Here is a 15,074-nt window from a genome sequence, read left to right as displayed (position 1 = left end):
CTGGGAAGCAGCCTGTAAAGGCAGAGCCAGACGAACTGTGGACCAACCTGAATTATCCCAATGCCTATAGGTGTCCCCCAGACACAGGGCTCAGACGACTTGCCTCTGCCAGGGAGGCCTCCGTGCAGCCCAGGGTGGAGCATACAACTGGGTCCCGGCAGCCCCAGCTACTCTGACGTGGTCTAGCCATCCAGGGACGTGACTTCCTGAATGACAGACGGGACTATGCTTTCCCCAACGAGGGAGAGAAGTGCCACGTCCCAGGGCCCCTCCAGGGCCCAGAGGAGGCCCTGGGGTCCGAGAGGTCTCTCTTGCAGCGCAGGAGGCTTCAGAGAGCCGACCGGGCAGGTGGAAACACTTGGGGGAGTCGTGTGGATGTTAAGGTGGCAGAGGACCGGCACACTGGGGCATCCTTGGCCTCCACTGGCTGGGAGCAGGGCCAGTCCCAGGAGGGGTCCACACACAGTGAGAGGCCATTTCCCTCAGCCTTTGATGAACCCCCTCTTCACACTTGAGAGCCCTTGACCCAGCCAGGAAGCCCAGGGCAGTCAAGGTGGTCACAGGCCAGCCGGAGCGCCCCTGTCTGCCTCCCCCCCCACCCCAGGGGGTCAGGTCTGCCTCTGCACAGGGCCACAGGGCTCGGCTCCCCAGGCTCAGGCTCCCATCTGTGGGCCGGGGAGGGAGGGCGCTATACACACACCTGTCAGGAACCTTCCCCGCTGAGCCTCCCCCCTGCCGCACAGCGACTAAGGAGTGGGGGAGGGGAGGAAAGGCACTCCCCACCCACCCACCGATGTCATGAGCTTCGGAGTCTCAGGCCTGGGTTTGAATCCTTGGTCTGATGGCCCGGAGCACGTGACCCCCCCTTGGGGTCCTTGTTTCCCTCAAAATACCTATAACTGTCTAAAATAGGGGTGTTCACAGCGCCCACCTCGCTCACGGAGCCATGGTGAGGTCGGGGTGGTTGAGCCCTCGGTGTGGTAGGTGCCCAGTCCCAGACCTCGCAGAGGTGGGGATGGTCCTGAGTCTGACCTCTGCCTCCCGCTCCCCCTCTGGCACCGCCCATGGCCCCTGCCGGTGGGCACCCACTGCCCAGCCCTCTGTGCCCTTTGTGCTGACAGTCCAGCGGGATGCTTTGTTCTCTCCTTGACTAGGATCCAGGTGGAGGCAGAATCCGTTTCTCTGCCCAGGCCAGTTCCCCAGACCCCAGTCAGAACAGAGGCCGCTCCCCACACCCCAGGAGACGGGGCCGTGGCTGGGCTCCACGGGTCCAGGGGAGGCCATCGCCCACAGGGCAGGGCTCCCCACTCAGGTGTGGCAGAGCCTGGCCCCTCAAGCCAGCAGCCTGGTGGGGAGGGACACACACCTGAGTCCCAGCCCTGGCTGCGACACTTCTCTGACCCCGTTTCCTCCTCTGAAGCGAGGGTGGCACTCCACTGCTGAGCTGGACCCTGACAGGGACCGCCCGGCAACAGATCATGAGGGCAAAGAACGATGCCAGAGACAGGAGAGGCTTTATTCAGGAAGAGCTCAGGGGGGAGGTGGGCTCCTGGGGGGCCCACCCTGTGGACTCTTGGGGCCAAGGACATTAGAAGCCGATGGCTGCAGGCATCTGAGCCCCCTCAGAGTCACCAGCGGGGGGCTCAGGGGCAGCCTCAGAGTCGTCTGTGGGAGGCACAGGGGTGGGCTCAGAGTCGGCCGTGGGGGGCACAGGGGTGGGCTCAGAGTCGTCTGTGGGGGGCATGGGGGCAGCCTCATCTCCCACCACTGTGGGCAGTGCCTGGTAGGTCTGGGTCCAGTAGCGCAAGTAGTTGCTCCTGAGGTGCTGTTTCATGGACGTGCCATCCATGATCTTGTTAATCTCCAGGTAGTTGCCATTTTCCTCGGTGTAGGGATCCCATTGCGTGGGCACAGCTGAGTGGCCCGTGTTGGGGTCCCTGCAGAGTGAAAAAAAGGCTGTGTGGGGGCTGGGGGCTCACAGGAGGCTGGCAACTTGTGCCCTGGCCTGGCTTGGCCCCGGCTTGCCTGGGCAGTCCTCTGCCCTACGTGCTGACCCGAACCATCCGGGCACCTCACTGTATCCCGGGCACTGGCTGGGCACGTGCACATCCTGGGGCATAGCCAAGAGCTCTTATCCTCGTACAAGGATGGGGAGACTGAGGCTCGGGGAGGTTAAGTGTGAGGGGACCGGAACTGGAACCCGGGCCTGTAAGGCCAAGGTGGCAGGAGCCCTGGCCCAACCTCACCCCCGCCTTACCCAGTTCTGGCAAAGTTGGTCCAGTAGGCGATCATGGCCTGGGAGACAGTTCTGTCTTGGGCCCGGTAGCCCAGGGGCGTGGCGAAGGGCTTCCCAAAGATGTACTGGAGGTCGTCGGCGTGGTCGGCCCCTACCCAGCTGGGGTAGATGGGCATCCGAGAGGGGTGGGAGAACAGGTAGGCATAGGTCTTGGCACTCCTGAGGAGGGGAGGGGAAGCCGCCCAGGTTGGCAGGGTGCTCTCCTGGCTGCCCAGCCCACATGGGTCCCGGAGGAGGCCGGGGTGTGGGGAGCAGGGAAGGGCCGGGAATTCGCCCAGACTCGGGAAGAACCCGGGACCCTGTGCCTGGGGAAGGGAAAGCGTGGGTTTGTGGGGTCTACGATTTCAAGTGCATTTATGCTTCACCGCCACAGAACGTACTGAGGGGTCTCCCGCCTACAATTCGGTACCAAGGCAGATTTTTTTCTGCAAATGAGTTTCTCTTCTTCATTTGATGGGACAGGCACGTGCCCTCAGACACACCGGCAGGACGCTCAGAGCTGAATTTATCGCTTGCCCGCTGCAAAGCTTTCATCCTAGACTTCTAGGTATTGCTCAGCCCCCCACGTTTCTAGCGCTCCTCATTTACGTTTCCTTCTCATTGGCTCTCATTTGTGGAGGTTTCCAGTGTGGCCACAGGCCAAAGTTGTTTTGAATGTTGGCAAAGTCGAAACCCACAACAGAGCCCATCAGCCTGTTTCTTGTCCTCCCAGCAGGGGGCGGGGGACACACCCGGGAGGCAGACTGAAGGTGCTGCGGGGCGAGGCCTGTGGCCTGAGGGAGGGTCTTGTAAAGCCCCCTGAGGCTGGAAGGTGAGGAGGGGCCTTCTCAAGCCTTGTCGGGCCCAGGCAAAGCAGATGGCACCGGCACCGGCGGGGACCCAATCATGGCTTTCCCAGGCCTCCCAGGCGCCCCGCGAGCCACCCACTGGTGAGGCCTCGGTGGGCAGGTGCCTGACCCCGGGTGGGCATCCCCTTGCCCAGGTCCTCACTTGGCTTTGGCTTTGTGCTGAGCCAGGGCCATCTCCGTGGGCATGAGGAAGAGAACATCAGTCTCAAACTCCACTACCGTCTTCTTCTTGGTCTCCTGGGATGAGTCTTGGGCCCAGGACGCAGTGTACATGTCAAAGGTGGTGTTGGCACCCCTGAGCCCCTTGATGATGGTGAGCCCTCTGATCAGCTTGAAGAAGTCCTCCCTGCAGGGACCAAGTCGGCACTGGACCCTCCACCCAGGGCCAGGGGGATGGGGTCCCCCCCACCCCCGGAGGGCTGCAGGTGGCCCTCTGCACATGCTGACCCGGATCCTCCACCCAGGGCCAGGGGGATGGGGTCCCCCCCACCTCCGGAGGGCTGCAGGTGGCCCTCTGCACATGCTGACCCGGACCCTCCACCCAGGGCCAGGGGGATGGGGTCCCCCCCATCCCCGGAGGGCTGCAGGTGTCCCTCTGCACATGCTGACCTCCTCACTCGGCTGAGGCCTCCCCCGGCGGCCCTCAGGCGCTACCCTGGGCCCTGGGCCCTACTTACTCCGTGACATCCTGCTTGTCCTTGTCGATGGCCGGCATATCAACACTGGCAAAGATGTGACCATCCATGCTGTTGGTGCCAGCGATGTAGTCGATGTCGGCCGCGTTGGCAAATAGGTTCATGGGGTCGTCGGGGATGAAGTCTCCGTCAACGACAGGGACGAAGCCCAGATAGTTCACCATGGGGTCTGTACGGAGGCGGCAGGTCCTCGCACCTTCCAGAGCCCACCCGCCAGTCCCCAGGCCAAGGTGGAGGGCCCTGCCTCCTCTGATGGAGACCAGGGTCCTCAGCCTATCCCTCTGACACTGGGGCAGGATAATTTTATGTCGTGGGGCCACCCTGCGGGTGTGGAGCAGCATTTCTGGCCAGGACCCGCTGGGTGCCAGCAGCACCCCATCCCCAGTGTGACAGCCAGACTGTCTCCAGACTGCCACATGATCCCTGGGGGCCAAACCACCCAGGCTGAGCACCACTAGGCTGGAGACCAAGTCTGTCCCCTCACAGAGTGGACATCCCTGTCCTCTCCCTCTCTTCTCGCTCAGCCAAAATCAGGAGGAGGGAGACTGAGAGCAATTGAGCCGATGGAGAAAGGGAGGGCTTTGTTCTAGTCTGTTAGCCAGACACTGCCAGGTCCGCACTGCCCCCCAGACCCCTGAACTGACCCCGAAAGGACCATACTCTGGCTCCAGGCCCGTGGACTTGCTGCCTTGGTCAGGCCCAGCCCAGTTTTCCTCCAGTTCAAGAAATGGTTGATTTGCATTTGGGGCCATATTGTTTGCTCTGGTTCCGTCCTGCCTGGCACTGTGGCTAATGCACAATGGGTGAGACGCAAATGAGGGGCCTCCTGTACTTGGCCTTGGAAGAACTAGCGAGAGAAAACAGCGGCCTGCTGAGCTGATGAGGCTGCCACTCCGAGGCTCTTTCTGACAGGGTCCCTGCCGTCCTGGGGACAGAGCCGCAGAGCTGGAAGGGCCAAATTCTACAGCAGGTGCTCAGTGTGTGTGTGGAATCAATGAGTGGAAGAAAGAATGAACTGTCGTCTAGTACAAAGGCTCTCCGTCTGGGGTCCCTAAAATTGTGTGCGAATGACCGTGTACATGTGCATTTTGGGGGGTGGGCCCAAATGTTCATCGGCTTCCCACAGGAGTCATGACCCAGGGAAGATAAGAGGAAAGAATGGCCCTTCCTCCCAGCCAGCCGGGGCCACAGAGTCTTGCAAGGGCAGGGATGGCATGGGGCTGTCTAGGGCTGCCAGCGAGCTGGTGACAGGGCCAGGCCTCGGACCCAACACTTCCCCTCTTCTTTAGGAGCATGGCCCTCCCTCCACACAGGGCCCCCACTCACACTCCAGGCCTGCCAGTGGCATCTTATAGGCCAGGGTCAGGGCACGGGTGTCGGTAATCTTCAGACACTTGGCCATCCTGGCAGTATCGTCCATGGGGCAGCCCACCTTTTTGGCGATCTGGGGGTTGGGGGGAGACAGATAGATGAGGCCAGTGCTGGGACAGAGGGCGATAGGGAACTGGGGTATGGGACAGAGAGAGGAAGGGAGGAAATCTCTTCTGGCATCTAAACCAAGCCCCTCCCTCACCCTCCGCGGCTCCTCTTTACCTGTTTGGCCCAGGACAGAGGGTTCTTCTGGATGGACCAGGAGCTCAGTGCCACGCCGCTCTGGCTGATGGCTCGCCGGATGAGGCCCTTGTTGTAGGGAGAGAGGGTCTGCAACACACAGAGGTCCTGTCACCGGTGCCTCACCTTACCTGCCCGCCCTGGGCTCTGCCAAGGACAGCCAGAATGCCAGCTCCAGCCCTGCTCCTCCCAGCCCCCATCAGCTCCTTCCAACACCGTTGGAGGTAGGCCCACCCCTCCTACGGTCCCCAGACCTGCAGAGAGACGCTGGCACCTCCGGCTGATTCCCCAAAGATGGTGATGTTGTTGGGGTCACCCCCGAAGGCCGCAATATTTCTCTTCACCCAGGCGATGGCCATGTGCTGGTCCCGAAGGCCGTAGTTACCTGGGGCGGGGTGGGGAGGGCCTTCCTCAGGGACTGGGGGCGGGAGGGGACTCCCTCCTTGCACGGGGACCCTTGTCAAGCCCAGGATGGTGCACGGTGGGTTCCCAGGGGGCTGGTTGAGTGGGGTGCTGGAGGGGGTGTGGGGGTCAGGTAGGGGACCACGAGCAGGGGGGCCAGGCTGCTCTTCTCTCTCCCTGACATGGTCCCTCTTGTCTGTCTGTCCTGCAGCTTCTGTGTCCCCCTGAGTCGCCACCTCAGTGTCTCATCTTCTGCCTCTTTCACTCGGCTCCCTGTCCCCCCTTCCTGGTCCCTCTCTGGGTCCCTGTCTGTCTGTCTGTCTGGCAGCCTCTTCTCTTTTGCTACAGCTGCCAAGGGGCTCCTGTGCCTCACCGTCCATCTCCAGCTTCCTGGCTCTGCGAATAGAATTCTGGGCCTTTCTGGGGGGCTGTCAGGAGTTGTTTGGGATCAAGGGGTGCTGAAGAGTGCCCCACACTGCTCCCCCACCCTTGTGCCCAAGGCACCCAGCGGACCTGGCAGGTTGGGGTCCCCAGTGCTGAGGAAGCCCAGAGGCCCCACGCGGTAGTTGAAGGTGACCACGATGACGTTGCCCCGTGTGGCGATCTCTTCCCCGTCGTATAGGTAGTTTTTGAGGAAGTTGGCCCCTTGGCCGGACCCCATGAGGAAGGCTCCTCCATAGATCCAGATCATGACAGGCAGGTTCCGGGAAACTGAGGCAGGAGAGAAGGCCCGGTGACGCCTCTGGGGGCTGATTTCAGGGATACTCAGCTCTGGAACCCCACACACAACCAAGGGGCAGGGCTGGGAACTCTGGGGGCCTGGGCACCTCCTGCAGGGTTCAGGGGGCTAGAGGGTAAGGGGGTGGGGGCAGACTCACCTTCCTTCTTGCCCTGGGGGACCCAGATGTTGAGGTAGAGGCAGTCCTCCGACCCGTAGGTGTCGTCCTGGCTGATGGTGGCTTGCAGGCAGCGCTTCTTGAAGTTCTTGGCCTTCAGGGTCCCTGTGGGTGACCGGAGGGGCTGGCACGAGGGTGGTGGCCCCACCACGCCACCCCAGCCACGGGCCTGCCCAGCACCCACCATCACCCACCTTGCCAGCCGGGGTGTCGCTGGGGGTTCTCCAGGGCCTTGGGGGGGGCGGCGAAGGGGATGCCCTTGAAGACGTCCACATAGTCGCCGAAGAGGCCCAGCTTCTTGTTGACGCCCTCCACGAAGCCGCCCTCCGTGTACACCGCGCCCAGCTGCGGGGAGAGGGGCCGGGCTCAGCGGGCTCGGGCTGGCGGCCACCCGAGCAGGCCCCGGGGCCCAGGGACAGCTTCATGGGGGCCAGTCTGCACCTGAGGCCAAGACCCCCACTTGTCCACGTGACTGAAGGAGCAGCTTGTTGCCTTCCCCGCCTCCAGGGATGTTCTGTCCCTGAATCTCAGAGGAAGCTGCTTCAGCCAGTGTCCCTGCTCAGGGAAGTCTTCCCACGAGGCCAGGAGAGGCGGCGTGGAGGTTTGGATTCTGGCCTGGCTGGGACCATGGGCCTCAGTTTCCCCATCTTACGGTGGGTGACAGCAGTGTCACCTGTTGTCAGATGTTTCATGTGCACAGAATGCTTTGTGCCCAGCTTTGAGCTCCCTGAAGGGGGGGGGCACCTAGTTCTCCTTCCCTTGTCCCCCCCACTGTGTCTTGTTGGCCTGGGCTCCCCACTGGGAAAGCCCCCCACCCCCCAGGCCATCAGGCCACTGCCGTGTATCTGGGCCTCACACTGAGCTGGCCCCATGAGGGCCAACACTCCCGATCCTCAGGAGTGACTTGGGGGCTGGCATGTATCTACCCCTGTCCCTGGGGGAACAGGCTTTCCTGCCCGAAGTCGCCCTGTGGGGAGCGGCTGCCTGGTCAGAGCCAGGCCCTTATCCCCTCCCAGTGCTGCCCCCAACAGCTGTGCCAGGTCGCAGCTTCCCATCCCTCACCTGTGCTGGGGTCCAGGTGGGCAAGAGCAGGGCAGCCCCGCACCCCAGGCCCAGCTGAGACTTCAGGGCCCTGCTGGGGTGGGGAGAAGGGTGGCTGGACTTGGAGAGAGGAAGGGGCAGAAGCAATACCTGCCAGGGGCTTTGGGCTGGGGCAGAGGACCCAGAGACAGACATAGGCCTGGCCCCTCTCTCTCTCCTATCCCAGGAGGAGCCTACTGGTTCCAGGCCTCCAGGCAGTCCGCCAGCCTCCTGACCAACCTCCCGGCTGCTGGGATGGGGAAGAGAGCCAGGTCAGTGCCTAGGGGACTAGGTCACCTCATGGAAGTGTCTCTGTGTGACAGATTGGCCTGAGCACCCCAGTGGAGAGGGCCAAGGGCATGGGACCTTGTCATCCAGGCAATGTGTATGTGTGTGGGGAGGTGGCCCTGGCTGCTGGAGCAGCGTGGGAAAAACCCGGTCCTTTCAGCATCCAGAAGAGGACTCCCCCGAAGAAAGAGAGGGACCTCCTCAGTGGCAGCAGGCACCCAGGGTCCAGGGGCAGGTCCCAGGGGCAGCAGGGGTGTGGAGAGCAGGGCTGAGGTAGCCGGATGGGGGGAACAGCGCGGTGGGGCACTGGAGTCCCCCATTCAAACCTGAGTGGAGCTGTGGGGTTTCTGTCCTGGAAGAGCTTTCCCTGCCCTGTTCTTCACACCCGTGGGAGGGCAGATAGGAAAGACAAACTCTATAGATGCCCCTGGAGGCCTCCCGACTCACCCTGGAGGGGACCTGGCCACCAGCAAGCAGGTGGGAGTAATCCCATCTCAGGAGCCAGACCCCGGGTTAAACGAGACCAAGTTCCAGACTCCTGTTCAGACACTGGGGCTGTGTGATGTTGGGCAGATTGCTTGCCTGTTCAGGGCCCCCATCTCCCCTCTGTAACAGGGGATGTCACCATCCCCAGACAGAGGAAGAAGCCAGAGGGGAGTCGTGAGTCAGTTGCCAGACTCAGCAAATAAGCATTCAGGACGCCCAGTGTCATTTGGACTTCAGATAAACAATGAATATTTACCTTCTGTTTTTAGCATAAGTATATCCTTCTGTATCCTGTGTGGAACATGCCCACACCAGGGATTGTTCATGGTTCATGAAATTCAGATTCACTGGGCGTCCTGTGTTTTACCTGCGCCCGAGTCACTGTATGAATGGGGGTGCACGAAGCGTAGAGAAAGTACCCAGGAAATGCTACTGCGACGGGTTGGTTCTCTCAGGTGCCTCTTTCTGCCAGTGACTCGCCTGCCTGCCTCCCTCCACTGTGTCTGCCCCGTTTCCAGGCCTGGTTTGGGGGGGGGGCGCCCCCCTGCTGGGCTCTAGCTTACCTTGGCCGCGCTCACCACCGCCAGGCAGCAGGCGAGGCCTAAGACAGCGAGCTCCAGGCGCGCCATGGTGCGGGTGCCGCGTCCGGGTGCCCTGCCTCCAGCCCGTGGGTATTTATGGGGCTGGAGCCAGCCGGCAGCCCGGGTTGGCAGCTGCCTGTGGAGGGTCCCTCTCCCCTCCTCCTACCTCTGCTCCTTCCTCCAGGCTGGCCACAGTCCAGGCGCTGTGCCCGGAGACAGCTGCCGTTTCCAGCTGGGCTCAGGCTGGGCCAAGGTCACGCAAGTGCGTGTTCACACACACACACACGCGCGCACACACACACGTGCGCAGGTACAGGGATAGTCCGCATCTCTCAGGACCCGCTGTCACCAGGGGCCTGGTGCCCACAGTGCACCTGTGCAGGTCACTGGGAATAGAGGCAGGTGGCACAGGCAGGGCTATAGGGGTGGGGGTTGGCTGGGTGCACGTGCCCCGCATTCTGGCTCATTTACAAGGCCTTGCTTTCACCCTCAGAGGAGTGGGCATGCTTCGTCTCCACGCCCTGCCTGCCCGCCCCCCCCACCCCGAACTCCTGAGCTCAGCAAAGGGAGTTTATAGGGGATTGGGCATGTGACTTGCGGGACAGAGATGGCTGTGTGCTACTGGGCAGCCAGTGTGACTGAGCCTTGCTCCCGGGGTGATCCTGCTCTCAGGGCGTGGGGGAGACCTCACACTCAGCATGAGCAGGCCTGGGAGGGGAGGACAAGAGGCTCAGGTGGACGCGGGTGTCGGGGGAAGGGGGCTCTAGCCCAGCCCGGTGGGCTTCCCTGAGAAAAAGGAAGGGCCTGGCTACAGAAATGCACCAAAGATCCTGGAGAATACCAGAGAGAGACAGAGGGAGAGAGACACAGAGAGACAGAGACGGAGAGACAGAGACACACAGAGAGGGGGAGACAGAGATAATAAAGACATGGAGAGACAGGGAGGCAAACAGAGAGAAGAAAGAGCTGAGCACAGAGTATTGAGATAACAGCAAAAGAGGCCACCACTGTTCTTCAGAAAGTGTATTTTACTTCTGTAACCAGAGGAGGTTATTATTATTATTTTAATATGTTTTTATTGATTTTAGAGAGAAGAAGGGAGAGGGAGAGAGAGAAACATCCATGATGAGAGAGTCATTGATCGGCTGCCTCCTGCATGTCCCCTGCTGGACGTCGAGCCCGCAACCCGGGCATGTGCCCTGACTGGGAATCAAACTGGGATCTCCTGGATCCTAGGTGAATGCCCAACCACTGAGCCATGCCAGCCGGGCCAGAGGAGGTTATTAAAAAGTGGAAGGCCATCATGGACAAAGCCTAAGGTTCTTGCCTTTGAAGAGTTGGCTGCACAGCCATCTCCAGGGATGGGGGTGCATGTAGGAGCCAGGGGATAGCAGAGCCCCCAGGCCACAGCCCCTCGCCTAGGCCCCGGTAATCCCCCTCGCTGCCCAGGAGCCAGCGCTTTTAACACAGGCCACAACCCCACATGTCCTGCCCGCGGTGGTCACCAACACCCACATGGATCTACAGACAGGTCAGTCCCTCTGTCTGCCTGTCTGCCTGGACCTGATCCAGCGCCCAGATGTTTTGTGATGTAGGTGGGGAGGGGTTAGAACAGGGGGAAGAAGGAGCTGGGCAGGCTGGGCCAGGGTGGGTGAGGACTGGGGAGCAGAGGGTTTGAGGGGTGCTGCCACGGACAAGGAAGTGCATTTGTTAACGCCTTTTGCCCACCTAGTCCCATTCTGAGAACCTGTTCTAAAGGAAGTAATTCTGAGGACGTACAGTTGGCTAATAGATACCACTAATCACCAGAGAGATGCAAATTAAAGCCACAATGAGGCGTCACGTCACACCTGCCAGGATGGCCCCATCAACAAGTCAGCAAACAAACAACCGCTGGTGGGGTGCGTAGAAAAAGTGACCCTCGTGCCCTGCTGGTGGGAACGCAGACGGGGGCAGCCCCTGTGGAAAAGAGTGTGGAGTCCCTCAAAAAATAAAAAATGGAGCTGCCTTTTGACCCAGTGACCCCACTTCTGGGAATATATCCTAAGAAGCCTGAAAGACTAACCACAAAGAACATGCACCCCTCTGTTCACAGCGGCGCAGTTTACAGCAGCTGAGATCTGGAAGCAGCCCCAGGGCCCGTCAGGAGATGATGGATAGAAAGCTGTGGGACAGTCACACCGGGGAACACTACGCAGCCGTGAAGAAGGAGGACCTCTTACCTTCCGAGACAGCGCGATGGGCCTGGAGAGCCCTGTGCTGAGTGAAATAAGCCCGGCAGAGGAGGACAAGTACCGCGTGATCCCACTCATGGGGAACCTAATGAACAAAATAAACTGACGAACAAAATAGGGCCACAGACATGGACGCATGGAGCAGACTGAGGGGTCTCAGAGAGGAGGAGGGAAGGAGGGCGAGAAGAGATTGACGAAAGAATTTATATGCATATGTGCATAGCCCATGGACACATCCAATAGACAGGGGAAGGACTGGGGTGGGGTGGGAGCCAGGTGGAGGGGGGCAAAGGGGGCGAAATTGGGGCCACCTATAATACTCTCAACAATAAAATAAATTTTAAAAATAAAAGAAGTAATTCTGAATGTAGGGGATGGGGACTCGTGTGCTCAAGGATATTCTGCGCAGTGTTGTTTATTGTAGTTGAGAAAGGAAGGGGGCAGAGCCCTAAATTTTACTTTATTTTAAAAAATATATATATTGATTTCAGAGAGAGGAAAGGAGAGGGAGAAAGAGAGATAGAAACATCAAAGATGAGAGAGTCACTGATCGGCTGCCTCTTGCATGCCTCCAACTGGGGATCTAGCCCGCAACCCGGGCATGCGCCCTGACTGGGAATCGAACCCCGATCGCCTGGATCCCAGGTCGACGCTCAGCCACTGAGCCACGCCTGGTTGGATGGAGCCCTAAATTTTAATGACAGGGGTGGTTACTTATTTAACAATAAGGGGCCCACAGGGTCCTGCACAGAGTAGGTAACAATAAACAGTGAAAGTTCCCAGAAATACCCAGAAGAGACTAACATTGTCCAACCGATGAGAAAACTCCGTGGCTGGCTTCTTAGCCAAGTTGAATGTGCTCCTAAGTTAACCGCGCCTTAGAGAGCTCCCGTTGAGGGCATTCATTTCACCCAAAAAAGATCTGGCCAATGTTTGAGGTCTGACAGAGACTCTGTCCTTGACCAAACTCTACTCAGGCTCCCCTGAACTCTTTTTCAACATGGTGCCCCTGTATTGTCCACTTTGAGAAAGACTCTTGCAGAGTTGCTGGAGCCAGCACACACACACCCCCCTCATCTGATCACTCTCCGTGTCTAACCAGGCTCCTCCTCTGCCGTCACCTGGCGGCTGTCACTCTGGCCCGTCTGCCCCAAGGATCCTGCTAGGTCAGTCCAGCCAGAGTGTCCCTTACCCCTAAGTGCTCTGTTAGTACTTTCCCACCCACGGACCCCCTTGCTCCTTGGCTGAACTCCCACTCGCCCACACGCTATAGAACTGAGAGTGGGTCTACACTGAGGTCTCTTTTCCCCATTGCCATAGTCCTGAGTAAAACCGGGCTTTGCCACTTTTACTACTCTCCTTTTTCTTGCACAGTTATGGCACCGTGACTCAGCTAGGATCCGGTTCATCGCTGGGGCCCCGGACCTCTCCCCCCCCCCAGTGTGCGCCTCTGAAGACTCTGTCCTCTCTCCTGACTGACAGGGAATCCACTGGTGAGCCGACTCCTGAGCCATTGCTCTGGGTGACAGTCCACTGAAGCACGGTAGGGACAGGTTTCAATTCTTAAGAGTCTGATATACTCTAGAAGCTGGGTTGGAGTCCCAGGTTTCTGTGTAAGAAGCTGGGTTGGAGTCCCGGGTCAACAGAGGCTGGGTTAGAGTCCCGGGTCAACAGAGGCTGGGTTGAGTCCCAGGTCAACAGAGGATGGGTTGAGTCCTGGGTTTCTCTGTAAGAAACTGGTGTAGAGCCTCATCTTCTCTCTGTAAGAGGCTAGTCCCCGTGTTGGAGCCCCAGGTGTTCTCTGCTCATTAGCATAAAGGTAACTTTAGTTAATGCAGAAGCTTCTCTGTGACCAGAACGCCCTTCTTGACCCCCTGCTGACTCTATGCCTGGACTTGTGGCTTTGCGTATTTTTCTGTGGGAAGATGCCATGGCTGTTATTGGGTGCTTGGAGGGTCTATGGGTTCCCAAAGAGTCTATAAGATAATTTGGATAATTAGGCTGGACCTAAGGTCTGAATTTATATGATTGACAAAGTAGAAAACTCACCCAACTTAGGCAAATACTTAAAAGAAATTTCCCCCGGATGGAGCACATTCTGTGAGGGCCGAAACGCTTACATTGACATCACACGAGGCAGACACTGCCAGAAAGACTCAGGTCCAACCCTGGAGCTGCCACTCAGCAACTGTGTGGTCCAGAGATGTGTCTTCACCTCTGCGAACCTCCCCATTGGTACCTCTTTACACAGGGTGGGCAAAAATAGCTTTACAGTTGTGAGTACACGAAATAGGGTTTATTCTTGTATTTTTAATTACTAATTATTGTATTATTTTCCATATAAACAACTGTAAACCCACTTTTGCCCTACACTGTATATATAAGCTCAGAGAAGTAAAATCCTATAATCTTACACTTTAATTGGGAACTATCTGTATAATCTCATTATTTACTTTTTTCTTTGTAAAAAAAATACGTATTTCTGCCCTGACCAGTTTGGCTCAGTGGTTAGAGCGTCAGCCTGTGGACTGAAGGATTCTGGGTTTGATTCCAGCCAAGGGCTCAATCCCTGGCCCCGCCGGGCATGCAGGGGAGCAACCAATCAACGTTTCTCTCTCTTCCTTCCACTCTCTGAAAAGCAATGGAATGAATATCCTTGGGCAAGGATTTAAAAAAAAAACTAAAAAAACCCCCAAAAACATATTTCCTGGCTCTGTGCATTCAAAAGCACTAGAAGTAAAGAAAACCCAGAAGCAACAAGCACCACCAGGTGCCCAGATTAGGGTCTCTAAACACCATTTCCACACCAAGGAAGCGGGTGTCCTAGGATGATGGCTGGGTGGGGCCTGGGCCATCGTGGTGGCCAGGAAGCAGGAAGGCACAGAGGACCAGAGGGTGTGTCAAAGGACACAGGAAGCAACCTGAGGCCATTCTCAGGCCAAAGATGGGACAAGCTGGGCATCAAAAACATGACTGATTGTTTGAAACAAATTTAAGAGTTTATTAGGAAGCTAAAAAAGAAAAAAGAAAAAAGTGCCCCTGGTCCCCACTGGCCATTGCTGGGATGCTAGGTGATTATTCTGCAAACCGACAAAGGGGGAAATGCATTTTCCTGCTCTTCCAGCCCCAGGGGTATTGCAGGGGAACAAATCCCGAGGTATTTGAGGAAGAGTCCTTTATGGAAGTCCAGCTAATAACTGCACAGAGAACAGCAGCGTTCTAGAAATCACTTGCTGGCAATAGCTGAGGAAGGGTCAGATCCAGGCAATCACTGTGGCTGTAAAAAACCATGAGACAGGCCAATGGACGAGGGGGCCACACCTGAACCTGCTGGTCAAGGGTCACGTCACTGGAAGGACCACATAGATGCAGGGCCCCCCGCAGGATGGGTGTGCTGCCTAGGAAGAGGTTCCTGAACCTGAATTGCTACTAAAGTGTCAGTATTTCTGTGGGTATTTGATATTTTCCACAATAAAAAGCTTTTCAAAAAATGAAGGTGTATTTAGGTTCCTAAGTGAGGAGTCATCATATACGTTTAAAAAATCTTTATTGTTGAGAGTATTACAGATATCCCGTTTCCTCCCTTGCCCCCCCCCCCCGGCTCCTGCCGCCCCCCCCCAGGCCTTCACCACCCTATTGTCTATGTCCCTGGGCTAT

General features: G+C 58.2%; 1 protein-coding gene across 1 annotated transcript; it reads right to left on the bottom strand.

Annotated features, from left to right (window-relative positions):
• Nucleotides 1-1,496: 1,496 nt before the first annotated feature.
• Nucleotides 1,497-9,246, bottom strand: CEL (carboxyl ester lipase). The gene is made up of 11 exons (XM_081151388.1): nt 9,166-9,246; nt 6,943-7,093; nt 6,731-6,853; nt 6,366-6,563; nt 5,705-5,835; nt 5,433-5,540; nt 5,166-5,283; nt 3,822-4,008; nt 3,287-3,490; nt 2,258-2,455; nt 1,497-1,937 (listed from the first exon to the last, which is right to left on the bottom strand). The coding sequence occupies exons 1-11, from the start codon at nt 9,229-9,231 to the stop codon at nt 1,589-1,591; spliced, it is 1,833 nt and encodes a 610-aa protein (XP_081007514.1). The 5' UTR covers nt 9,232-9,246; the 3' UTR covers nt 1,497-1,588.
• Nucleotides 9,247-15,074: the final 5,828 nt, after the last annotated feature.

The sequence above is a fragment of the Miniopterus schreibersii genome, assembly GCF_964146895.1.
Source record: "Miniopterus schreibersii genome assembly, chromosome: 11".
NCBI classification, from domain to species: domain Eukaryota; kingdom Metazoa; phylum Chordata; class Mammalia; order Chiroptera; family Miniopteridae; genus Miniopterus; species Miniopterus schreibersii.
The sequence above is the reverse complement of the archived record's forward strand: the minus strand, read 5'-3'. Positions and strand labels throughout refer to the sequence as shown.